The sequence below is a fragment of the Rosa rugosa genome, chromosome 6 (genome assembly GCF_958449725.1).
Source record: "Rosa rugosa chromosome 6, drRosRugo1.1, whole genome shotgun sequence".
NCBI classification, from domain to species: Eukaryota; Viridiplantae; Streptophyta; class Magnoliopsida; order Rosales; family Rosaceae; genus Rosa; species Rosa rugosa.
Window position 1 is genome coordinate 29603933 of NC_084825.1, and position 26272 is coordinate 29630204.

At 40.7% G+C, this 26272-nt stretch overlaps 1 protein-coding gene across 1 annotated transcript; it reads right to left on the reverse strand.

Moving 5' to 3' along the window:
* Nucleotides 1-79: 79 nt before the first annotated feature.
* LOC133716560 (receptor-like protein 7) lies at nt 80-3136 on the reverse strand. Its single transcript, XM_062143258.1, has one exon. It carries the CDS (start codon nt 3134-3136, stop codon nt 110-112), a length of 3027 nt encoding a protein of 1008 aa, XP_061999242.1. The 3' UTR covers nt 80-109.
* Nucleotides 3137-26272: the final 23136 nt, after the last annotated feature.

Sequence of the window (26272 nt, forward strand, 5' to 3'; positions counted from 1 at the left end):
TAGACACAGGAGGGGCAGGGTACGGGAAAAGCAAAAAAAAAAAAAAAAAAAAAAACAAAAAAGCAACAGAAGAAAAACTATAACCTTGTAATAGAACGTCTCATCAATTTTAGTTTCTCCTCTGTCTTCTCCTTTTCATTGGTGTGATCATTCCAACAATCTCGATAAACCATTCACGAAACCTTGTGATGAAAAGGTCTGCAAGAACTACTCCTACTACCAACCCACTTCCAAATCCTGCGACAACAAACTTCCAATCGAATTCAATTGGATCATTGTCTTCCACACTTGAAGGTGGAAGTGAAGGATTTCCACATTTCTCCGGCAATGGATCTCCACACAATCCTGAGTTGCCTTCGTAGGAGGTGATGTCGAAAGAAGTGAGCTGGGTTCCATGTGGTATAGGACCGGTGAGATTGTTATGGGAGACATTGAACTTGGCAAGGAAAGTGAGCTGCACCAGTTGCTGAGGAATCTCCCCTGAGAGCTTGTTTTGGGAAACATCCAATGATTCAAGCAGTGTTAAGTTCCCCAAGAACGATGGAATGGAACCAGTGAAAATGTTATTGGAGATGTTGAGAGAGCGAAGCCCCTTAAGATTCCCAATGAATTCATGAATCCTCCCTTCAAATCTATTGCTTGAGATATCAATGACTGCAAAGGCTTCTTGAATCTTTGGATAGTACAACTCCAAACCTTTAACTGCAATGCTCATTGAGTAAGCAAAACCAATATATATGTTAATGCCACTGCCCTCAGAATTAACGTTTGCCCTCATATATGTTGACCGGTTTACACTGATGTCCACTCTCATCATAGCATTCTCAGAAAAGATGTAGTCAATCAGAAGCTCACCTGTGAAATTATTGTAAGACAGATCAAAAATGCGCAACTGGGAGAAACCACGACTGTATTCAGGTTTTCCTAACACACCATGGAAGTCATTATTGCGCAATGCCAAAACTTTTAACTCCGGAAGAGTCCCCAACCAAAAAGGGAATACATCACTGAAATCATTGTTTGAGAGAACAAGAAACTCGAGCATCACACAGTCAGCCAATGACCTTGGTAATTTCCCCTGTAATTGATTGTGACTAACATCAATCATCTTGAGTATGCTTCTCTGGCTGTACACTTGGGGAAGAATGCCTTGAAAAGAGTTGTTTCCAAGTCTTAAGACCTGCAGATAGTCACTAAAGTATCCAAGACACTGTGGAAGCATGCCACTCAACTTGTTATTTGACAAGTCAAGCAACTGAATAGAAGTCAGAGAGCAGATCAATGGTGAAATTTCTCCAGATAGTTTGTTATCCGAAGCATAATAAATTTCGATGCATGGTGGAGGTATTGGTAAGGGTCCCTGTAGCGAGTTGTTCACAAAACTCAACAGACGTAAGTTAAGCCAGGGAAGAACAACTAGATGTTGGTCAGCTTGAGGTTGGCCAAAGCCTGAAAGGAAGTTCCCCTCAATGAGCAGCGACTGCAAAGTTTCGGTGCTTGTGTTCCACATCCATTTCGGTACTTGTCCATGCAAATTGTTTCCACCAAGATCCAGCCACTGTAATTTTTGTTGGTATCTTAGGAAATCTGGAAACTCTCTTATGCTGCATGATCTCAACCCTAGAGTACTAAGCTGTGGAACACTTACATTTGGAGATCTGGACTGAGTGAGCAACTTCAATTTGTTATCAGATAAAACGATTTCATTGACATTTTGTAACTTGAGAAACCCGTCAAACTCCACAACACCGCTCAGACTATTGCGATCTAGCTCAAGGGTTTGGAGGTTTATGAAATTGTAGAATGACTCGGGAATTGGTCCATAAAATTTATTTTGAAAAAGTTTTATGCCAACTAGTCTACTAAGGTTACCTAGCGAAGATGGGATTGGACCGGTTAGCTCATTACTACGAAGATAAAGATAATTGAGCTCTGTGAGGTTGCTAAGAGAAGACGGGATGTAACCACTTAAATTGATGCGGTCAAGTTCTAGAAGAGCAAGTTTGGTTTGCTTACCAACCCAAGATAAGGAACCAGCACTAAGATTATTATAAGAAAGTGACAAATATGTAAGTTGGGTGAGGTTTGCTAAGGACGCAGGGACTGGACCAGTAAATCTATTTTTTGAAAGGCCCAAATAATTGAGCTGCTTAAGATTACCAACTGAAAATGGAATCATCCCCGAGAAACTGCATGCACTGATATCCAACACATTCAATGAATCAAGCTTTTCAATCGAAGAAGGCAGGCTTCCGGAAAAACTAGTGCTGGCAAGTCCCAATGACACGAGAGGACTACTTCTATTAAATTCAGGCACATGACCAACGAGATCTTGGTTGAACCTCACACTAAGAGTTTTTAAGCTTTGCAATTTAAAAATTCTTAGGGGAAATTCACCAGAGATCCCACAATCTCTAAGGAGGAGAGATGTCAAAAAAGATAAATTTGCCAGAGAATGGGGTACTGGCGAGGATATGTTAATAAAACTGAGATGAAGCTTTTGTAGACTAGTTAAGTTTTGAACTAGTCTTCTCATAGTGGATGCATTCAGTTTCAACAATGTTTCACCAGTAAATGTATCAAGATTGACAGATAGATCAAGTGTTGACAACTTTGACAACTGTGAAACTTCAGATGGGACTTCACCAGAAAAGACAGAGTGAGAGAGATCGAGATACCTGAGCCTTGGAAATTTCCTAATGGTGGTAGGAATTTGAGAGTAATTGAAGTGATTATCAGCGAGGTTCAGCCTCTGAAGATGAATAAGACGGAAGAGGGTGCTGCTAGAGTTGATAAAGCCATAGAGACAACTGCTACTAAGATCGAGACCAATAACATGACCAGTCTCCTCATCACACTCGACCCCGTCCCATGAGCAGCAATTGCTATTTTGTTGTCCTTCAGCTGCCTTCCATGATGAGACCTTTGGATAAGAACCATCAGCACTCGAAGCAGATGGATCAATGATAAAGCTTTGCTTAAATTGCAGCAAGGCACTGCTCTCCTCACCATGGCAAGTAGGTGTCTGCTGCTGCCTAGAGTATAAGGAGCTAGCCCCAAGAACATGAAACAACAATAGAACTAAAATAAAGCTATTGGGGACATTAGACAAGCACTGGCGGGATGACAATCCCATAATGTGGTTTTGCTACGTAATAAAATTTCTCTGCAGTGCTCTTAGCTAGATAGTTTGGAAATTACGAAACAAGAGGGAGCTATTTATACTAGCATGCATTGACTCACGTTCTTAAACCTCCAGAATTTAAAATATAAACTGCAACAGTAGTTTTCAACTTTTCAAACGAGATGGGGTTGGGGCATGGATGTCCAAGTGCATTGCATATGCTAGTATACAGAACTAGAAATTTCACAGTTTCGTCCGTCAATTCTAGTTAAGCATCTCAACAAAACTATACAACAATTGAAATTACATAACACTTGTCGTCCGTGAGTTCTAAATTTGGATATGGAGTCCTTGACATTCAAACGTAATTTCAATAAGGTACTCCTCAGAACGCATAAACCAATAAAGTCATGCAACCAAATAAGGATCAACTACAATGATTATATTGATTGTTGCAATTGGCAGATGGTAATGATGGTAGGCATATATAATGGGAGAGTATTTAGTTGCACCTATGTCCGCTTGCATCAACATAAATAGATGGTTAGATTACAATAAATATATTTTTAAGTAATAAAAATATTAATTTTAATAACAGATGTTGATATCATCTTATAAGTGTTGTGTTATTTACACCGAACCTCTCATTCGATAGTCTGTTGAATTTAACTTTACCTTGACGTTTAGTAAAGGTTACCTCAACTGGGCACCACAAAGGAGGTACTTTCCGAAATTCACTAAAACTTTCTTGGGTAAAATCCTCATATAGTACCCGAACTATCACGAAATGCAGTTTTTGGTACCTACAAATTTTCATGGAGTCCAGTGATACCTGTACTATCCCTCGGTTAGCCCTTATAGTACCTCCGTCCATTATTCAGTTAAAAATGCCTACGTGACGGTCATGTGACACTCATGTGAGCAAAATAATAAGGGTAAAATAGTATTTTCATTTATAATTAGAATTATAGAATTTAATATATTGAATATTTATAATTAAAAAACATTTTGACACATAAAAAAAAGATAAATAATACCCAATTTATTCTTCACTGTTATTGGGATACTTGGGTCAATTAATTTAAGTACTTTTATTTTTGTTTAGTTTTTTTTATTTTATTAAAATTTAATATATACTAATTTGGAGATAACTTTTTTCTCGAACAATTAATAGGATTAATCAATAGAGATGGTAGGTAAATCGAGATATTCACTAAATTCAATTCTAGGTCTTTCTTTTAACCTAGTCTAATTTATTTTAATTTAGTTTAATAAAAAATTTGTAAAAGAAATATGAAAAATAGGTGTTTTACGATTTTACCCATACTTTAACGGAATAATTGACGGAAGTACTAAATGGCTAACGGAGGGATAATACAGGTACCACTAGACTCCCTAAAAATTTATAGGTACCAAAAAGTACATTTCGTGATAGATCAAATACCATATAAAGATTTTACCCAACTTTCTTGCCCCGGCAAAGTCAAGTGAAAAAGTGAAGTCATCCACTTTACCTAAAAGTTGTAAATTGCAATTCTTTTTTAATGCAACTAGACTATTGAATTTAACTTTACATTCACCTTTAAAAAAGGTTACCTCAACTGGGCACCACAAGAGGTATTTTCCGCACTAAAACTTTCTTGCCCCAGCCAAGTCAAGTGAAAAAGTGAAGTCATCCACTTTACCTTTTTTTTTTTTGGGTCAATCATCCACTTTACCTCAAAGTTGTAAATTGCAACTATAAAGCAGTGAGAAAATTTTAGGTAATAAAGCTTGACCATATATATTACGCTACTGGAGTACTAGTCTAGAATCCAAGTACAAAATACAGCGCGTCTTCCCGTATTGTTTATCCACAGCCAAACATTAGATAGATCTATGGTCAAGCTACTCTAGAAGTCTAGAAGCTGAGGTTGCTAATACCAACCTCTAACAAACATTCAGAACCTATGTTAGATTTCTTTTGTTTAGCTTCTGAGTGCTTGACTTCCCTAAGGATAAGTTAATTTCATTCAAGTCAAGTCATCCAATTGCTTAATAAATGGGCTATTCAGATGACCAGAAGTTAAAAAACAAAAAGTTCCATACTAGAAAGACGTCTTCACTAGAATTAAAGACTAACACATTAGATTCCGTCAAGATCATTAGGTCTTGTTGTTTATGCATTGCAATAATATCACAAGTATTAGTGATAAATATTGTTGTAAGTGATTTATAAGTACATCTGTACATGTATGTACTTGACCCAAAGTCTTGAAGTAAACTAATACGTTAAGATTACTTGAAGTCAAGTCCCAAATTATGGAATGGGATGACGTAGTCAAGAGGGCACAAAAAATGAGCCATTCCATCAAGGATACATTCCAACAAAGAGTTAAAGACAGAAGTTCACTAAAAACTGAAAACACATTCCAGAAACAGAGCAAGCTACAATATCAAAATATATTGCAACAACAAACTCTTCGAATGCCTGTCATTCATAATTTTTTGGAAAAATTTTAGTTTAGTATCCTGAGGTTTGACCTAGACATCATGTTAGTCCCTCTCCTTTCAATTTCATCAGCAACACCCCCGAGGTCTCAATTTTGATCAGTCGTGCCCAAAATTATGCCAGCCTTCCAATTTCGATGTTAAGTGATGAGCTGGCACTGACAAGCCCAGCGAGTGGGCCCACATGAGGATGTAAATTCCTAATGTGCCCCTAAGAGCAACTCCACTAGTTGCTTCTTGACCAGTCACCAGCTAGGAAAAACTGAGGTGGTGACCATGGAGGAGAAAAACGCAGCTCCACCGGTAGCTTCTTGACCGGGCAAAATCCTCACTTTCTTGACCAAAGCCAAGAAAAAAGCCAAGGGCTTGACATATTTCTTGACCCTTCTTCCCCGGTTGCCAGCTCAGCCCAGTCCCTATTGTGGGTAATGTCAGCAAGCTGGGTGAAGAGAGAGACGTGCATGCAGCTAAAAGAGTGGGTTGTTGGGGAGCACGTGGCTCAGTGCTATTGGCTTCTTCTTTGAAATCAATGTTGGGCCGTTGGTTTTAATTAAAGTCTTCATCCAATGGCATTCAATTAATATGTTTGCAAATGTAATTAAAACAAACGGGCTTTTTTTCTTAGGAGAAAAACTAGCTATAAATTACGAAAAGTTAATTTAAAAAAATCTAAAAATTGTAATAAATTCTCTGTTTCATTTTTAATTCAAATATATTTCAAAAAATTCTTTAATTCTAAATCTTTTTAATAAGTTCTTAATTCAAATATATTTCAATTTTACAATAAACAAAAAAAATCAATGAACAGTAACTGACCAGTCAAGAAACAGAACGGGTGGAAACTCATATCCAGTGACAGTGAACAGTTTCTTGACCGGTCGACCCAGTGACCTTTTGACCTTGACATTTACCCCAACGGGTGGACTTGCTCTAATGGTTCACATTAGCCTCCCTTCGATTAACCCAGACAAAATCAAACAGACCTATCTTCTTCTTGCTCTCCCCAACAACAATGTCGATATCCGGCGACCAAAATCACCGCCCCCCCCCCCCCCCCTCACAGCCTAGTCTTCCCCTACCCTCCACAAACCCATACTTGCCTAGCACCTTCTCTCTTCTCCTCTCTCTCTCTCTCTCTCTCTCTCTCTCTAAGCTCCGATGAGTAACTCCGAAGAACCCAGCAAGCTCATCTCCCTCTACAGCTCGTCGTCTTCCTCCACTCCCCTCCTCTCTAAACCTGACAACCCATTCTCGTATCCAATCAAATCCTCACCAACAAAATGGGTCTTCCCCATCAAGCTCAGATTCACTGGCACCAAATCCTTATCTGAGAAATTGGGCCGATCGAAGTTTAACTCCGCCACCAAAATTTGGACACTCCTTTCCAGGTTGAGAAAGTTCACGACTTGGTCCTCCGGCGAGAGGCTCATCCACAAGAACGACGCCTTTACGACATCACAGCTGCCGTCTTCGCGCCCCAGTGGTGGTTGCACATAGAGAACCAGAGCTTGCCGTCGTTCTTAAACATCGAAACGAGACGTTTCGATGTGCAAGCGAAGTTGGAGATCTCCGGAGAGGTCAGGAAGGAGAGGATGCAGAGCTGGACGTCCTCGAGAAAAATCGAAGAAGGAAATGGAGCAATTCAATTCCTCAATGTTGAGTTTTGGGTCTTCTTCCACGATTGCAATTTGGGGATTTTTCTGCTGGGACTTGGTTGATTTTGACGGCAAATTTGGTGGTTTAAAACTGGTTGGAAATTTCAGAGGCGCAAGAGTTGTATAAGGAACAATTGAAGTGTTGGATTGAGTTTGGTAGATTCTTGGAGAGGAACGAATGGTTCTATGGTGGAAGGCTATGGCTTGAAGAGACGTGGACTGAAGAGAGGAGCAATTCAGAAATTGTGGGAAACATGTGCTTGAAATGACCATATTACCCATTCATGTGGGCCCACTCGCTGGGTTTGTAAGTGTCAGCTTATCACTTAACGTCGAATTTGGAAGGCTGGCATAATTTTGGACACGGCTGATCGAAATTGAGACTTCGGGGGTGTTGCTGATGAAATTGAAAAGGGAGGGACTAACATCATGTCGAGGTCAAACCTCAGGGTACTAAAGTGAAATTTGTCCTAATGGTTTTTTTTTCTCTTCGCCTTGGTAGAATCTTTTGCCCTTCTTTTTGGTACTATATGTATGTATGCCCTTTCCATCACCATCATAAACATACCCTTACCATTACCTCATAACCCAAAACCTAAACAATTGGTATATACTAGGGTTTCCTAGTAGGGAACAAATTTCATTACTAGAACTGTAGAAGCATAAGATAAAATGAATTAAAGAAAGAATGGTGGATCAAATATATAAGCAGGCAACAATATTGATGAATTGATATGTATGTGCATCACTTCAACATAACTATCATATATAAGTGTTATACATCCATCCATTGACCACAGTGGAGAAAGACATAAGAAATGGTAAAAGAAAGAAAAACACACACAGAAAAAAGGCAAATAATAGATGCATAACCTTATGAACTCATTTATAAAAAAAAAATAAAAAATAAAAAAAACCTTATGAACTCAACTTCTGGCCTTCTCCTGAATACTTTGATCAATATTGCAACTATCTGATAAACCACTCATGCCTCCTTCTGATCACAGCATCTGCAAAAATCACTCCCCAACCCACTCCCAAACCCAGCCACAACAAATTTCCAATCAAATTCAATCCCGGAGTCTGAATCATTTTCTTCAAAAGTTGCAGTTGGTGGCAGAAGAGTCTTAGGATTGATCCACATTTCTTTGGCAATGCACGCGCATCTCCACACAACTCTGGATTTCCCTCATATGTGGTCGAATGTAGTAAACTGTGTTCCATGTGGTATAGGACCTGTGAGATTGTTGTGAGAAACATTGAATTCAGCAAGGAATGTAAGTTGCGTGAATTGATGAGGAATCTCTCTATAGAGCTTGTTTTGTGAAAGGACCAGTGATTCAAGCAATGTTAAGTTGCCCAATATTGATGGGATGTAACCAGTGAAAATGTTGTGGGAAATATTTAGAAAGCGAACCCCTTTCAGCTTTCCAATGAATTCAGGAATCGTGCCTTCAAATTTGTTGCTTGAGATGTCAACCACTCCGAGGTCTTCTTGAATCTTCTCGTAGTACTTGTCAACACTTTATTTGTCATGGTGATTGAGTACTCATATGTGAAATGCTGCACATAAACACTGACTTTAAGATTCGGGTATGTTTCCATATATGTGGAGTAGCTTGCAGTTATGCCTCTCATGGCATTGCCAGAAAAGATGAACTCAGATGGAAACTAGCCATTGAAATCATTGTGAGACAGATCAAGAATGCGCAACTCGAGAAAACAAAGGTTCTTCTTCGGTTTCCCAATTGTTGATACCCAAATTTCCACAAGTTCAAATTTAACGAGTGACAAGCAAATGGAACGAGTCATCAACCTCGTGACCTAATTAGGCCTTCAAGCAAGCCCACTTCATGTCAAAAGGAGGCCCTCTAGTTAGCAAGAGATACGACAAGCCCAAACATTCAAATGACTAACATGCATTTTTAAAGAAGCTGACACGCTTATTTACAGTGCGATACAAGTAGACCCAAGTTACGTTTTGGGGCTTATACGGAAGGGTGTGGTGTGGAAGGTAACTGATTCTGAGAGGCATGTTGTTAAGATAAGGCCCATCAACAATTTTGGGCTTAGGGGACAAAATTCATGCTTGAGGGGTTAAAATCTTAACAAAGGCTAGTAGAGAGATGAAAGCAGGCCCAGCCAAAATCAAAGGCCATTAGAATTATCTCCTTACCAAAAGCCCATTACAACAGTCTCTAGCCCAAGCCCGTTGAAACCATCTTCTTCCCCAAACCAGAATGTCGTTCTATCAAAATTGCTGCTGGGATTAGTGCTTCACCATTTCTGGCAAGAACCCAGAATCTATGGAGAAGCTTTCTGATTCATATACCCAGCAATCCCGTTTCAATTTCCAATAGCCCTCAAACTTTGTGATCACAATTTACAATAGCAGAAAATAAGGGATTAGAATCCCTCAAAGATCACATCAGCACATAATCTGGGATCTTCACCCGCCCTATGCCTATACCACCGACCTTCACCCTCATAGTCAGAACCAGCTTTCACCCTTTTGGTTTCATTGAGAAAACAAAAGTTGAGAGCTTTAGGATTATCCCACCAAAACTAAGAATACCACTTCAAAACCCCCGGTTCTTAGCACGAATCTTCCCCGCCTATCTCCGCTATAAAAAGCGAGTTCACTGCCGTTGCAAACCAGACCACAACAACCCAAAAACATCAAGCAAGAGATCAAGCTTCATCTCTGAATCCCTAACCATCAATTCCCCCAATCTACCCAAAACCATGCCATTGCTGGAACTCTCTCTCTGCTAAACTCCCAGGCATCTAGCTCCCACACCATATCCACCTATAAGCTCTGTTCCCGTGAAACTAACTCCAATCGCTGCTGTTATCATCTAATCCAATCACTGCTATTATCATCTAATCCAATCGCTGTTGTTGTCATCTAATCCAATCGTTGCTGTTATTATCTAGTCCAATTGCTGCTGTTATTTTCTAGCTGGTACAACGAAGTTGTTCTCAGGACCAACCTTTGATCAATTTTGGGCCTAATCTCGCTTAATCAAGAGGGCCCTACTGCAAAAGATCCAAAACACAAAATTGCCCTCACATTTTGGCGACTTCACTGGGGACTAGGCTGTGACTCTAGCTGGTGGTTTCTTCCTCACTGCAACGTATCTCAAGCTACAATATTTTAACAGCAGTAGATCCCAATCTATCCCTCAGGCTCTGTTCATGGGATCAAGAACCATTGCGGAAAATAATTTTGCAAACACACACCCCCCCAGTCATTGCAAACATCAATGCACTACACATTCTAACCCAATTCTTTACCATATCACCCTTGTCAAGCTTGTTTACAAAACTTACTCCTTTAGTAAACCTTACCTGTAACATGGAAAAATCTCAATCTTTGTTTGCTAACACTCGCAATATATCTTACATTCTAGGAATCATTTACCTTTTACAGCTTCTCATCACTACAAACACATTTGCTTTTTAAATAAAGGCTTTAGTTAGCTCAGCATACTCATTCTTAAGCCATCCTCCTCTGTGAAAGTAATTGGAAGCCTAGAATAAAAGAGCATATATTCAAGCATCATGCAAACTTGGGGGTTTTGCTTAATGAAGTTCAAAAAAACATGCTGTGATTTCACCACCGCTTCCTCAATTTCACAGCAATGCTCCATGATGCAAACAAACAAAAAAATTCATGCTGTTGTTCCATGATAAGATGAGAGTTTGCTTCAAACATCCAAGCTTTTGATGTCACAACACTCCCAGCTATACACCAAGCAGAATATCAATTTAGTTAAAAGTGATGCAAACAAGCTTAGTCAGGAAATACTTTATTTTATTCTCACTTTTAAAAACTTCGATTCATTTTTTCCGCTTTTTTACCCTCTTATGAGCTCTGATATACACCAGAAAAATATATTAGTACAAGAGTGGTTTATTTTCTCCAATAGCTAAGATTGGGTATTGAAAAAAAAAATCACATCTTTTCATGTTCCTTCCATGGAACCAGGCTGTGACTCATGCAAACTCCGTCTTCCAATTGCAACCTCCCTATCAAATTCACAATGTTCAGAAGTTGTGACTTTGATTAAGAAGCAAAACTTCTATTTAAACTATACACAAAAGACAAGCAAAGTCCTCTTGGTGTCAAACGGAGAGAACATCCAATCATGCTAAGATGCCATGCTAAACCCCCATTCATGTCAATATGCCTGGGGCAGATAGTTGCTGATGTAACTTGTATCCACTAATGAAGTTGACATTTCATCTTCAATGGAATACTGATCCAATCTGAGGCAAGATCATGAACCAGTTACAAAGGAGATTCTGAAAAGTTGGAAAAGACATTCATGATGCAGTAATATATATATATATATATATATATATATATATATATATATATATATATATATATTTTTTTTGACAAACAATTATTCAAGTATGCCCCAAGCCTTCAGATGCTGTAGTTTAATTACATAAGCAAACAGGCACATTCCTAAGATCAATCTTCAAGACATCATTGTTACAACACAAGCAAGTTGCATGCCTTTTTTGTAATCAAGCACTCAACACCATTAGCTTCATTAAGTAAAAAGCTTCTCAGTACAAAAACCAAAATGCACTAAATCAAATTCCAAAATTTCCATCATTAGGAACCATTTACCCTCATTTGTTATATAGTCAGCGTTAACATAAAAGCTCCTCAATAATCATGCTGACATAGTCATCGCCATTTTTACCTACCCATGCTTATCTTTTCTTCCTATTAGCATCCAAGGTCCACATGCTAGACATCCTGATAACCACTACTGAGATCTTGCCAGCCTTAGTATTAGAATCTTTTATTATTGTGCATATGTTAAGGCTACACATTGAGCACAGAGCAAAACAAGCACAGCAACAAACCAACATGCAAGGAAAATATATCGTCCTAAACTAGGTCGATCATTCCATATAAATTCACTTTTTAAAGCCATACCCTTAACTAGGCATTATTTCACCGATGAGTTAGAACTAAGTTTCATCTTTATTATCACCGTTTTCCTAAATCAACTAAAAGCTCATAATTAGAAGTATCCTTTTCGAGCAAGCTAACAAGCCAACAAGCAAAGCCTTATGCCATTGTTAAAGGTGGTTGTGTTCCATTTAAATCAATAGTCATGCTTAAGAATATTTAAAAGAGCCTTCATTCCCAAATCACATATCCAAGGCTGAAGATTCTCAAATTCTCCAGGCTAACAATTATATCATTCTCATGCCAATTCGAATGACTTGATAATGACAAAGCAAGCAAGCTTCTTTTGGGGGGATTAATACGAATCGAAGAAAGTTAGCATCTGCACTATACATTCTTACCTGGGGGCTGAGCTGCTGGAATTTACTGCCGGAATGAAGCTTTGTTTTTCCAGTTTTCAATTATTGATGCTCCTATAAAAGAAAACCAAAAGAAGTGTGTCATGGTCATTCAATCAACAACTCAGCCGCTATAAAAACAAAGTGATCGAGATGTGAAATTGAAGATACTTCTTCAAAGTGAAGCCAAGCCAAGTTAGTTAAGACCTATGCCGAAGATTGGATCAAACTTCAAAAGAATCATAAGGGTATGCAAAGAATATTCAATCATGCCAAAGCCAAGCAAAGAAAGGGGTCATTGATAGACACAAAAAAAAAAAGAGTTACCAAGAGCTAATCAAACTCCTGAGTCATCTATTCATGCTCTTTCCTACGAAATACTGTCTCAAGCCATGCCTATGCCAAATATCAAGCTAGCTTACAGAAATATGAGCTGCTGTGAACTTTCTTTAAACCCAAAACCATAGTCAAACACACAAATCTTAGTAAACCTACTCTAACACCTGATCTCCTAGCCATGTTATTGCACCACCATGCATTCTTTCCTAAGGTATACTGTCTCAAGCCAAGCCTACTCCAAATATCAACCAACTTGTAGAGTTATGAGCTGCTGTAAACTTTTCCTAAACTATTATCAGTTATTCAATATTATAACACTAAGATTTTCCATTAAGCCTAAAATCATGTACCAAGAGTTAATCAATCTATTCATGCTATTTTAGGAGAGTTCCTCTCTCAAGCCATTTCTCTGCCAAATATGAAACTAGCTTATAGAGTTATAGTGGAAAAATCATGTATATAATAAGCAATGAAGCCAAGCAACATGCAAAGCAACAACTATCAAATTTCAAGACTTTATTGCTCATATCACAGCATGCTTTTTCCAACCACCAATTGAGTGCTACAACTACCCTCCTCATTTTTGAAGAACCTAAACCAATTTGAACTTATTCCTAAGCCTCCCTATTTCAAAATGGCATCTCAAATCTTTGCAAAGACACTTGGGGGCTGACTGATTAAGACCTTGCTCATGGTTACTATAGTTACTGCTGTGATTGAGGTTGTTATATGATGTTTTCTATCGCCTTCATTGCCAAAGTGAAGCTGCTATTAGCAAATGATCCATATTCAGGTCAAGGCATGGCAATCTCATCCAAAAAAAGAGAGAAATTATGATAGGATAGTTCAAATAATATTTGAAGAAGTCACAATAAATGCAGGCATCATTACTCCAAAATACCTTCAAGCCTCACTTCTATACCATAGTGATCAAGGTCCTCATTGACCAAGCAAAGCTCATGTTTACAAATGCAATCAAGATATTCAAAAAAAAAAAAAAATCAAAGACAATACATGCATATATATAAATTAGGAACCGTCACATGCTATGATTTCAATATCAGCCTTATACCTACTCTTAACTCAAATTCATGCCAACTCCATGCTAATTCCAAGCTTGTGCTCATGCCACCCAAACATCATGCCAAGTACATGCTCATGCCAAGCTCATGCTCAAGCCAAGCAGATCCACGACCAAGAGGAACACACCAAGCCTTTAAGCAAGTTCATGCTAGGCAAAAAAAAAAAAAAAAATCCAAGCAAGCATGATACTATGCATACAAGCATCAAACATACATGCAAAGCCATGTCAAGCTCCTCCCTAAGGTCGTGCATCTCCCACAGAACATATGAGGGTCATGCCAAGCAATTATGCTCATTCTTTTCAATATCGAAACACTCTCAATTGATCACTCAAAATACTTAAGGTAGCCACAAGCTCAAGCTACCAAAGCACATGCCCAAGCAAATCTACTACATGCTTAAATAACTCTAAGCAAGCAAAATAAAGAAATCAAAACCGAGCAAAGAAGACTTTACATGCCAAGCTACATGCATTTTAATTTGTAGATTACAACATGCATGTGAGCCTCATCGAGCAAACTGTGACTAGCATTAACAAACATACCAAATTTATCTAGTAAAAACACATTCCCTCAAGCAAAATCAGCATTTCTCTCTATTTTATTATAAGCAACAGCAATTTTAGATCTCTCATCATCAGCCAAATTCTTTTACTAAAAATCTCTTCATTGTCTTGTGGTATTTGTTTGCATCTAGTTATTCTTTCTGATTTTAGCCTGAGCTCTTGTAGCCAACACACTTCGATCTTAATTCGCTAGCTTTTCACAACTTGTTTCCTTTATTTCTCACTCTCCCAATTGACAACCCTTGATCTACAAGGACTCCTGCACAAGCCTCAGTTACTTACCCACAATTGTTAGGACAAAAACAAGTCAAAATATACCAAAACAAAGCCAATCAAGCAAAACAGTTCAAGCAAAGCTATGACATAATATTAGCTGAGCAGATAATATCACATGCTTCACAAATTATTCCCAGATCTTATTTCGTGCAAGCAAAATTTCCAAGCAGTCTTTGTGAACTCTCAAGCAATAACTATCAAAATCGTCAACTGAAGCCAAGCAAGAAGATCAATGCTAGAATGGTTTACATACCAGAAGTATCGCTCTACTCCAACTACTACCATGCTAAGATCAAGACTGCTATTTTGTCAAACAAAACAAAAACAAGAGCATATAAGTTTGAAATTGGTGGAGCTTCACGATGAGCAATCCGAATGCAATATCAAGAGTGATTCACATTCTGTCAGTTGTTAAAATTGTTGAACACATTCAAATCCCAGCGGTAAATACAGAAGAAACTTATCGGTATCGTCAAACATCAGAAATGGTCAATTTGAAGACAATTGGGAATTCTGACGGATTCAAATATCACGCTAAGCAAAATACTATAGATCGCATATGCTGATGTCTGTCATGATTATCATGATGCATTATGCTGCTAAAATAATCAGGAGAGTAAGGAAAAGAACACGTGGCTTACAGATTGTGAGGCTTCAAATTCAATCACAGCAGCTAACAAGACAGGAAGCAATCACGGCAGCAAACCAATATACGTTGAAATAACAACGAGCAGTCGATGAATTTTAAGGGATATGGCGACAGCAGCTACAACACAGAAAATCCTAACCAGACCTGCTGAAGCACCCATGTTGATCCATACTCCAATATCAACAGAAGAAAGAGGAGATTTTGACGAGCTACTAATGTTTCAATTCGGAAAAGACGAGACAAGCCAAGCAAACTCTGTTAAACTTTACGCTTAGCTATTGGGCCTCAATTTCAGAATTTGATTATATGGCTCATTACAATGTTCTTCATGGCCCATATAATCAAGGGGGCTAATGTTGATACCTAAATTTCCACAAGTTCAAATCTAACGAGTGACAAGCAAATGGAACGAGTCATCAACCTCGTGACCTAATTAGGCCTTCAAGCAAGCCCACTTCATGTCAAAAGGAGGCCCTCTAGTTAGCAAGAGATACGACAAGGCCGAACATTCAAATGACTAACATGCATTTTTAAAGAAGCTGACACGCTTATTTACAGTGCGATACACGTAGACCCAAGCTACGTTTTGGGGCTTATACGGAAGGGTGTGGTGTGGAAGGTAACAGATTCTGTGAGGCATGTTGTTAAGATAAGGCCCATCAACAATTTTGGGCTTGGGGGCCAAAATTCATGCTTGAGGGGTTAAAATCTTAACAAATGCTAGTAGAGAGATGAAAGCAGGCCTAGCAAAACTCAAAGCCCATTAGAATTATCTCCTTACCGAAAGCCCATTACAACAGTCTCTAGCCCAAACCCATTGAAACCATCTTCTTCCCCAAACTAGAATGTCGTTCTATCAAAATTGCTGCTGGGATTAGTGCTTCACCATTTCTGGCAAGAACCCAGAATCTATGGAGAAGCTTTTTGATTCATATACCCAGCAATCCAGTTTCAATTTCCAATAGCCCTCAAACTTTGTGATCACAATTTACAATAGCAGAAAATAAGGGATTATAATCCCTCAAAGATCACAGCAGCATATAATCTGGGATCTTCACCACCCTATGCCTATACCACCGACCTTCATCCTCATAGTCAGAACCAGCTTTCACCCTTTTGGTTTCATGGAGAAAACAAAAGTTGAGAGCTTTAGGATTATCCCACCAAAACTAAGAATACCACTTCAAAACCCCCGATTCTTAGCGCGAATCTTCCCCGCCTATCTCCGCTATAAAAAGCGAGTTCACTGCCGTTGGAAACCAGACAACAACAACCCAAAAACATCAAGCAAGAGATCAAGCTTCATCTCTGAATCCCTAACCATCAATTCCCCCAATCTATCCAAAACCATGCCATTGCTGGAACTCTCTCTCTGCTAAACTCCCAGGCATCTAGCTCCCACACCATATCCACCTATAAGCTCTGTTCTCGTGAAACTAACTCCAATCGCTCCTGTTATCATCTAATCCAATCGTTGTTGTTATCATCGATCTAATCCAATCGCTGCTGTTATTATCTAGTCCAATTACTGCTGTTATTTTATAGCTGGTCACAACGAAGTTGTTCTCAGGTCCAACCTTTGATCAATTTTGGGCTTAGTCTCGCTTAATCAATAGGGCCCTGCTGCAAAAGATCCAAAACACAAAATTGCCCTCACACCAATCATACCATAGAACCCATTGTGGCGCATTGCCAGAAGTTTTAACTCTGGTAGATTGCCCAACCAAAAGGGAAAAACATCATTGAATTGATTGTCTGAGAGAACAATAAATTCAAGCATCACACAATTCGCCAAGGACCTCGGTAATCTACCTTGAAGTTTGTTCTCTCTAACATCAATCATCCTCAGATTGCTTCTATTGGTGTATGTTTGTGGAAGAATGCCTTGAAAGAGTTGTTTCTAAGGTTTAAAACTCTTAAATCAACGATGAACTTTCCAAGACACTCTGGAAGCACGCCATTCAATTTGTGATGCGGGAAGCGTGAACACGATAGTAAAAGGCTCCGTCAAGCGTCGAAAGCCATATGAGATGAGCTAGAATCCACTAGCAATTACGGGCACAGCCGTAAGAAACATAGAGAAACTTCTCTAATATTTGGTATTTTATTGATAACTTGAATGAATATTACAATCTAAGAAGTGCCTTATATATAGGGCACATAGCATAAACTTAATACAACTAGGAAACAAAAAGAATAATTTATTATAGACTAAAACTGGGAAACCTAATTAAACCTGATTAAATAAAAATCAGAAATAGAATCCTAGCTAGATACTAAATAATATTACGCTTGAAATCTCAATCAAGATTTTGCTCGAGAATCCCGATATATCCAAAATAGTAATTTATGATTAATTCCATCATTAAGAAGCCTATTTGAATACCAATTTTCAATATTCAAATTAATCTTCTTAATGTGAAGACGCTTCTTTCTTTTCGAGATTTTTGTGTTGAAATTGGCTAAAATCTCGTCGTACATCAATTTGTTATTAACAAATCAAGGTACTGAAGAGTACTCAGATCGCAAATCAAAGGTGATATTTCTCCAACTAATTTATTGTCAAAAATTCTATAGAATATTATGTTTGATGGGGGTATGGGTACTGGTCCATCTAGCATGTTATAATGAAGTCTTAAAACTTGTAGGATAACCCAGGGAAAGAAAACCAGGGATGGTTGGTCAAAGCCTAAAAGGAAGTTGTAAGAAAGGTCCAAGAACTCCAAACCTTGTGTGCTTGTGTTCCACATCCATTTGGGTACTTGGCCCTACAATTTGTTACTATGCAGGTCCAACCAATGAAAGTTTTGCTGATATCGGAAATATGGGAATTCTTTTATGTTACAGGATCCCAAATGTAGTGTCGTAGACATTGGAAGTACAGTTGCATCTATAGTTTTGGATTCGATGATCACTTCCAGTTTGTTATCACCTAGTAGGAGAAGGGTTAGATTTTGTACCATGAAAATGTCTACAGTCAGGCCATTTCCATCTAGAGAAAGGGCCTTGAGATCCATAACATTGAATAATGGTTCTGGAATTATACTATGGAATTTATTCATTCCAAGATCTAGATGAGCTAGGCTGCTAAGGTTACCTAGCCAAGATGGGATTGGACCAGTTCGTTGATTATAAGGAAGATCAAGAAAAGTGAGCCGAAAAAGAAGAGCTGCCCAATAATCTTGCACTAATAGAAAAAATAGCCGCATCTCAAAAAAGTCTTTTTGATCTTGAACCTTAATACAACACGCCTCACACGCTTGGATTCTCCATAAATCAGTCATGCCTTGTCCGACGGCACGCCCTCGTGGCGGTGTCGTCAGAGGGGCCTCGCAAGGTGTTAGGGCCGGTCTGGGATGGCCCTCATGGATGCCTAGTCTGAGTGGAGGTTGGATGTTGGCGATGTCGGCTTCTGGTTCGCTGGGATCTAAACGGGAAGGGTGGAAAGGCTGGTGGTGGCTCAATGGTTGGCAGAGGAGATCGCCGTCTCCAGGGCATGATCTTGCAGGTCGCGATCTCTGGGATTTGGCCGTGGGGATAGATGATGACGGCCTGGATCTTGGTCGTGGTTGCGAGTCAGATTCTGTCTACTTCAATGTGGGGCTGGCTTGGTCGGCCCAGGCAGAGGAAGGCGAAGGAAAGGGTGATGATGGTGGAAGGATGGAGGAAGGATGCCATGCACGCCGCCGGTACAGTGGTCACTATAGACCTCGGCAAGGGCTTAGGCTAAAGGTTATATGGGCCTGGCCTTTTGCTTTGGGCCCAAGCTGTTTTATTTTTTATTTATGTTGTTTCTTTATTATATTTAAATGTGGCGTTATGCCGACAATAAGACCCTACCTAGTGTTAGGGTAACGTGGGCTCTATCCCGGACTGCACACCTTGTGTGCCTTGTCTGTCCTAGTTAGGCGGGTTCCTTGCATCGTCAAATGGTCGCAACTTCCTAGTGGCAGGATGAAACTAAATGTCACCGGATTTATTTTTCAGTGGTAACATAGTGGGAAAGCTGATCTTATTAGTATATTATGGCTTTGAGTAAGCTTTTTCTTTCCGGTATGTCGCCACCTTTGTAAAACAAATGGAGTAGCCAGAGATGCACTCTTCGCTAAGCGGTGCATGTTAGAATACATACATTTTGTTGAGACTTTCGTTATTATTTCGGGATGTTCTCCTTATGGTTATTGTAATTTGGAGTTCAAGTTTCATGTCCCCCCCCCCAAATGTATTCTGCAATTTCATTAATGATCAAGACTTAAGGGCAGCCGTACTGGCACTCTTTCAAAAAAAAGTGAGCCGTGTGAGGTTGCCTACAGATGTTACCAATTAAATTGGTGCCGTCAAGACGCAATTGAGTAAGTTTTGTTAACTCACCAACCCAGGACAAAGTACTTCCATTGAAATTGTTATTTTCAAGCGACAAGTATGTCAATTCAGTCAGGTTTGCCAATGAATCAGAAAATGGACCATTAAGTAAGTTATCAGAAAGGTCCAAGGATGACAACTTGGACAAGTGCGAAACTTCTAATGGGACTTGACCAAAAAACAGAGAGCAAGAGAGGTCGAGATACTTGAGCCTTGGAAAATTTCTAATGGCAATAGGAATTTGAGAGTAATTGAAGTGATTATCAGCGAGGTTCAGCCTCTGAAGATGAACAAGATGGAAGAGGGTGATGCTGGAGTTGATACAGTCATAGAGAAGACTGCTACTAAGATCAAGGCCAATCACATGACCCGTCCCTAGCCTTCATCACATTCAACACTGCCATCAGCAGCAGCTGCTATTTCCTCCTTCGGGTTTCCATGATGAAGTCTTTGAATGAGCGCCATCATGAAGTGAAGCATTTATGTTAATCAAAAAGCTATGCTTGAATGAAGCAAGGCATAGCTCTCCTCATCCGACCAAGATGCCAGCTTCTGCAAAGACTTGCCAATGACCAAAAGATGAACTAGCAGAACTACGTAGTATTGAAACCATGCGAATATTGGCCTGCAATAACCCAATAATGTGTTTCGATAACTAATTTTTGTGTGCAATAGTCTTAGCAAGATTAAGCCACATCCAATACACCAAATGAAAGTGAGAGAGCTATAATTTATAAGCTGGCACGGCATCGTTACAGTTAGCAATAATATAAACGTCGAGAACAACTTTCGAACAAGACGGTGATGGGGATACAATGCATTGAAGTCTGATTTTTTAAACTCATCCTCCAATTACATAATACTAGTATATTTTTTGTAACACTAGAGACATTAATTGCGGTAAAGACATTGCAACCAAAATCATGGCACAAAAGTTTTAAATTTATATGCAACATGCAAGTCAAAATTTTATATAGATGTTGATTGCAGCGGTCTTGAGAATGTGTAACAATTCAAAGCAACAAGTCGGATTTGACAACATTGATTAGCTCAAGTAGTTTTCAAGCTATTTCAAATGCTCCTTGATATGAGAAATTTAGCAGTAAGCAAGTTCGAATTTCAGCAAATCTTTGATATGATTGTAACCCATAACCATCTTCTGATATTCATCCTCTACAATTAATGCAAAATTGCAAATAATGCTCACCAATTACGGAATTACCTTCCAAGTTCCAACTATTCTTTATGGCAATACCGTTTGGGCTATTCATTTTTCAGTCTTCTCTGCGTCTCTTTAACTGTGGTTCTCTCCAGTGGGCTTGCTTCTTTGGGCTTTTACTTTCTGGTTCGATCTGCCTCACCACCCAAAACAGAACTTCATATCCTGGATGTATATTGAATCAATTCAACAAATTGTTGGTAAAATGCAATTGTATTAAGTTTTTGCACAACATTTTGATGATAAGTTATTGTTCTTATGAAACACCAAGTGAATTCATCATTACCATAGATGACATGAGACGCTTAGTGCATCTTTTCTTGAACCTAAGCTTTCAAGGATGGATTATTAACATGAGGGATACTTATAATGTTCTTCAAATTCAAAAGGTAAAAGAGTTCATGTTGTGCATTCTCTTATCTTTATATCCATCTCGTGAAAGGGTCGCACGATCAAGTCAAATTGAGGGACTTACATGTGAAGTCGAAGTTATTATGTGTGAATATAGTTTAACTGATTATTCTTCATATATACATCAAGTTATTACATCCGCATATTGAAGAGTGCGCAATATGCGTATAAATGCAATTGACAAGTAGGTAGCACTTTGGAACATGATAAAAATTAAATTGTTAAATGAATTTGAGTTACTAATGTTTACGCACAAGTATCTTCCATTTCTTAACCCCATACATATTTGAATGCATCTAGTAATGTTGTCTAGCAACTATCACTCACAAATAGTGTTGTTTGTTTTACTACGCACCTTGCAAAATTGGAAATACGACATATCAAAAAAATTAAACTGATAATCAAAATTAGTAAGTCAATTTCAAAATAAAAAATTTGATTGCATAACGTGTATTGTTATGTGTAAAATTACAAAACAAATATAGATTTTTTTTTTTGACAATGATTTTTTAATTTTTTCTAAGAACGAGAAAAGTATCTAAGTGAGAGGCATAGCAACCAAACGAACCAGCAAAAGAAAAGAGGGAAGAAAAACCTTGCATCTTAGAAACGATGGTGAAGCCAGTGACAAATTAGTCACTGGCAGAGCAACAAAGAAGCAGTTCAGGCCACAAACGACGTCGCTGTTTCTGGTGGCTTTCTCCGGGTACCTCACACAGAATGCTATACCGCCTGAGGTACCGATCCAACTCCTAAATCTTGAACTAAGAACACAGCGTTAGAGGGGTAAACCGTACCGAACGGTTTACGCCTCTCCGATGCCTTCGTGAGAAACTAATATATATGTAGATCAAATAAATAGTGGATAAAGGAGTTATTACCCGTAAAAGGTGGTTGTACTGATGCTTTAATACTCTAGCATGGGAAAGGAGTTTCCCCTATGACCCTATCTTCGATGTGGGACGCAGGCTGTTCTCTTGATGCCTTATCAATCCTCTATTGTGTAATCAGATGGGCTGTGCTAGCCATGCCCCGGGCCCTGGGTGCTCGGGGTGACATCCCATATGAGCCCCGCCAAGGTGGGTCGTGAACCCGGCCCATGGCATAGTACATGGGAGTCCCGATGGGCCCCAGCCGATAGTGCCAAACCTAGTGAAGACTTTCCTAGTATGTACAAGTCCCCCAAGTTCCCGTTCAAGATGTTTCTTGGGTGGGGACTTAATATTTTAGTCACAAGGTTTGGCACTGGTGTGCCTGTAGGGAGTCCCCCAAGTTCCCGTGCAAGAGATGTCTTGAGCAGGTTACGCTGTAGGTAGCTAATCTACAGTGCTCCCAATTTAACCCATAAAGGTTAAAGAAAACCTCTGGGTACCGTTGGAGGTCTTGAGCCTCCGGTACCAAGTGGGGTTTTCTGAGGGCTTGAGCCTTTGGTACCCGATGGGGTAGAATGAGGACTTTGAGCCTCTGGTACCCAATGGGGTAAAATGAGGACTTGGGACTCTGGTACCCGGAAGGGTAGAATGAGGACTTGAGCCTCTGGTACCCGGAAGGGTAGAACGAGGGCTTGAGCCTCTGGTACCCAATGTGGTAGAATGAGGACTTGAGCCTCTAGTACCCAAAGGGGTAGAATGAGGACTTGGGCCTCTGATACCCAGAAGGGTAGAATGAGAACTTGGGCCTCTGATACCCGGAAAGGTAGAATGAGAACTTGAGCCTCTGGTACCCGATGGGGTAGAACGAGGGCTTGGGCCTCTGATACCCGGAAGGGTAGAATGAGGACTTGGCCTCTGGTACTCAATGGGGTAGAACGAGGGCTTGAGCCTCTAGTACCCAATGGGGTAGAATGAGGACTTAGGCCTCTGATACCCGGACGGGTAGAATGAGGACTTGAGCCTCTGGTACCCGATGGGGTAGAACGAGGGCTTAAGCCTCTGGTACCCGATGGGGTAGAACGAGGGCTTGGGCCTCTGATACCAGGAAGGGTAGAATGAGGACTTGAGCCTCTGGTACCCGATGGGGTAGAACGAGGGCTTGAGCCTCTAGTACCCAATGGGGTAGAATGAGGACTTGGGCTTCTGATACCTGGAAGGGTAGAATGAGGACTTGAGCCTCTAGTACCCGATGGGATAGAACGAGGGCTTGGGCCTCTGATACCCGGAAGGGTAGAATGAGGACTTGAGCCTCTAGTACCTAATGGGGTAGAATGAGGACTTGGGCCTCTGATACCCGGAAGGGTAGAATGAGGACTTGAGCCTCTGGTACCCGATGGGGTAGAACGAGGGCTTGGGCCTCTGATACCCGGAAGGGTAGAATGAGGACTTGGCCTCTGGTACCCGGAAGGGTTGAATGAGGACTTGAGCCTCTGGTACCCGATGGGGTAGAACGAGGGCTTGAGCCTCTAGTACCCAATGGGGTAGAATGAGGACTTGGGCCTCTGATACCCAGAAGGGTAGAATGAGGACTTGAGCCTCTGGTACCCGATGGGGTAGAACGAGGGCTTGGGCCTTTGATACCCGGAAGGGTAGAATGAGGACTTGGCCTCTAGTACCCGGGAGGACTTGGGCCTCTGATACCCGGAAGGGTAGAATGAGGACTTGAGCCTCTGGTACCCGATGGGGTAGAACGAGGGCTTGGGCCTCTGATACCCGGAAGGGTAGAATGAGGACTTGGACTCTGGTACCCGGAAGGGTTGAATGAGGACTTGAGCCTCTGGTACCCGATGGGGTAGAACTAGGGCTTGAGCCTCTAGTACCCACCCAATGGGGTAGAATGAGGACTTGGGCCTCTGATACCCGGAAGGGTTTGTGGTGCATGTCTGCCACGTGGGGCAGAGTGGGCTGTGCAATAAATGCCCGTCCCATCAACTGAAGGTTTCGATGAGTGGGGAGATGTGTGGGACACGTGTAGTGATCCTATGGTTGAAGGCCTTTCGTCTTCAACGGCTGTGATGCTTTGGAGATTGAATTTAAGAGGGAAACTGATAGTTTCCCTTCACTTTCGCTAAAACTCTCTCAGAAAACCCTGAAGATTTGCAGCGAGGAAAAGGAAGAGCTAAGGGAGAAGTAGTGTGCATACTTGCGGAGTGATCGATCGATCGCCTGTTGGAGAAAAGGTTAGATCTCTCTCGCCTTGTTTGTATGATTTTGTTTGTTCTGTCGTTTCTGTTTCTGCCATGGATGCTTTATGTTGTGCGTTGTTTGCGTGTGTAAAAAAGAACAGGAATAATATTAGTGTGGGTTGCCTATAGGTAGTTTCTGGAGAAAAACTAGGTTTTCCTTTGTTGTTGTTTTAGATTTCTGGGTTTGTTCGGTTTTCTGGGTTTTGTTTGAAGTGGGGAGTGATCTGCGCTTCACCTAAGTCATAGATCTAGACTCAGGCTAACCCTTGCGTTTCTGATTCCAGATAGCGAATTTAAGGCCCGGGTTGACATAGTTCTAGGATGGAATCAGGAACCAAGGCTGGGGATGCGGGATCGTTATATCAATCTTCCGCAAGACAAGCAGAAGCAGATATTGACCGGTACCTGGCTCGTAGTAGTACCCGTGTGGAGTTAGCAGAGAATACCAGATCCTCGACTGGGGTGTTCTCAGAGAGTAGCGAGGATACTGACGGAGATGAAAGCGAGGACGCTGCCGGGGAGATGCAGCTGGTTATGGTAGCTATTCCCAAGGGTATACCTAAACCTAGGTACGTCCTAGCAGACGGGACCGTGTGCGACGAGCCCGGAAGAAGTTTGACAATGAAGGAGATCATTACGATGAGGCTGAAGTGGGGAATACTGGACGAGGTAGAACTTAGGCCTCTCAGGGATGAGGAGTTGGCAGCGAATCCTCCTCCGGGATGGGTGACGTTGCACGAGAACCAGCTTCACCAAGGGCTATCGTTACCGCTGCCCCGGTGCCTACAGTATCTCCTGCGGATGCTGAACCTGTCACCAGGGCAGTTGACTCCGAATGCCTGGCGGCAAGTTTTGAGTATGATGGCCATGTGGGACTTGTGCCAGCAAGGGTGGCCTACTATAAACGAATTCTGAGCCGTGTACCGAGTCTTATACTCGAGGAAGCAGTCTTGTCAAGGTACCGTAACGTTCGCCGCCCGGGACTTCGAACCCCTGGTTACCGATATGCTCACCTCTCAGAGCAAGAGGTGAAGGAATAAAGTGTTTCTTGCTGGAGGACATTGGCAGATTAGGAATAAGAAATGGTACCTAACGGGTACGTTTCTGGCCATCGGGGACTAGTCTTACTCCTTGTCCGAGGTCGAGAGAAAACGCATAGCCCGGGTATACGCTGTGTAGAGTGAAGAAGAAAGGAGTTCCTATAGGTTCATCCGGTACTCCATACTAGATAGGCTAGGCCTAGGGAGACTCCCCGGTGAGGCTGATTTTTCAGTTACTACTTACATGTGTATATTTTGTATTTGATGACTGACATTTCAGATTGCTTGCAGTGAAAGCGCCGAAGAGGAAACCCCGGAAAGGTAAGGAAGACGACAGGATGGATGACAATCAGTTGATGGAAATGCTGATGAGCCAAGGAGAAGACGCCCTTCACATTGACGTTGACTTGGCGTCGAAAGCTACGGGTCGCTCTGTTGATGAAGTTCTTCTAGAGATCGGTGAAGAAGAGTACGGGAACCCTGATCCTGAAGCTCCCATTACCCTGGCCGAGCAGCCTGTTGCCGGGGAGATGGTTACTGTTGTCGATACTGGACTAGATAAGGCGTCGGTGTCTGGCTCCTTCTCCTCCTGGTCTACCGGGTCAGC

Bases quoted from the DNA above. Each gene is read 5' to 3' on its own strand.
- LOC133716560 (XM_062143258.1), bottom strand. From the start codon at position 3,136: ATGGGATTGTCATCCCGCCAGTGCTTGTCTAATGTCCCCAATAGCTTT.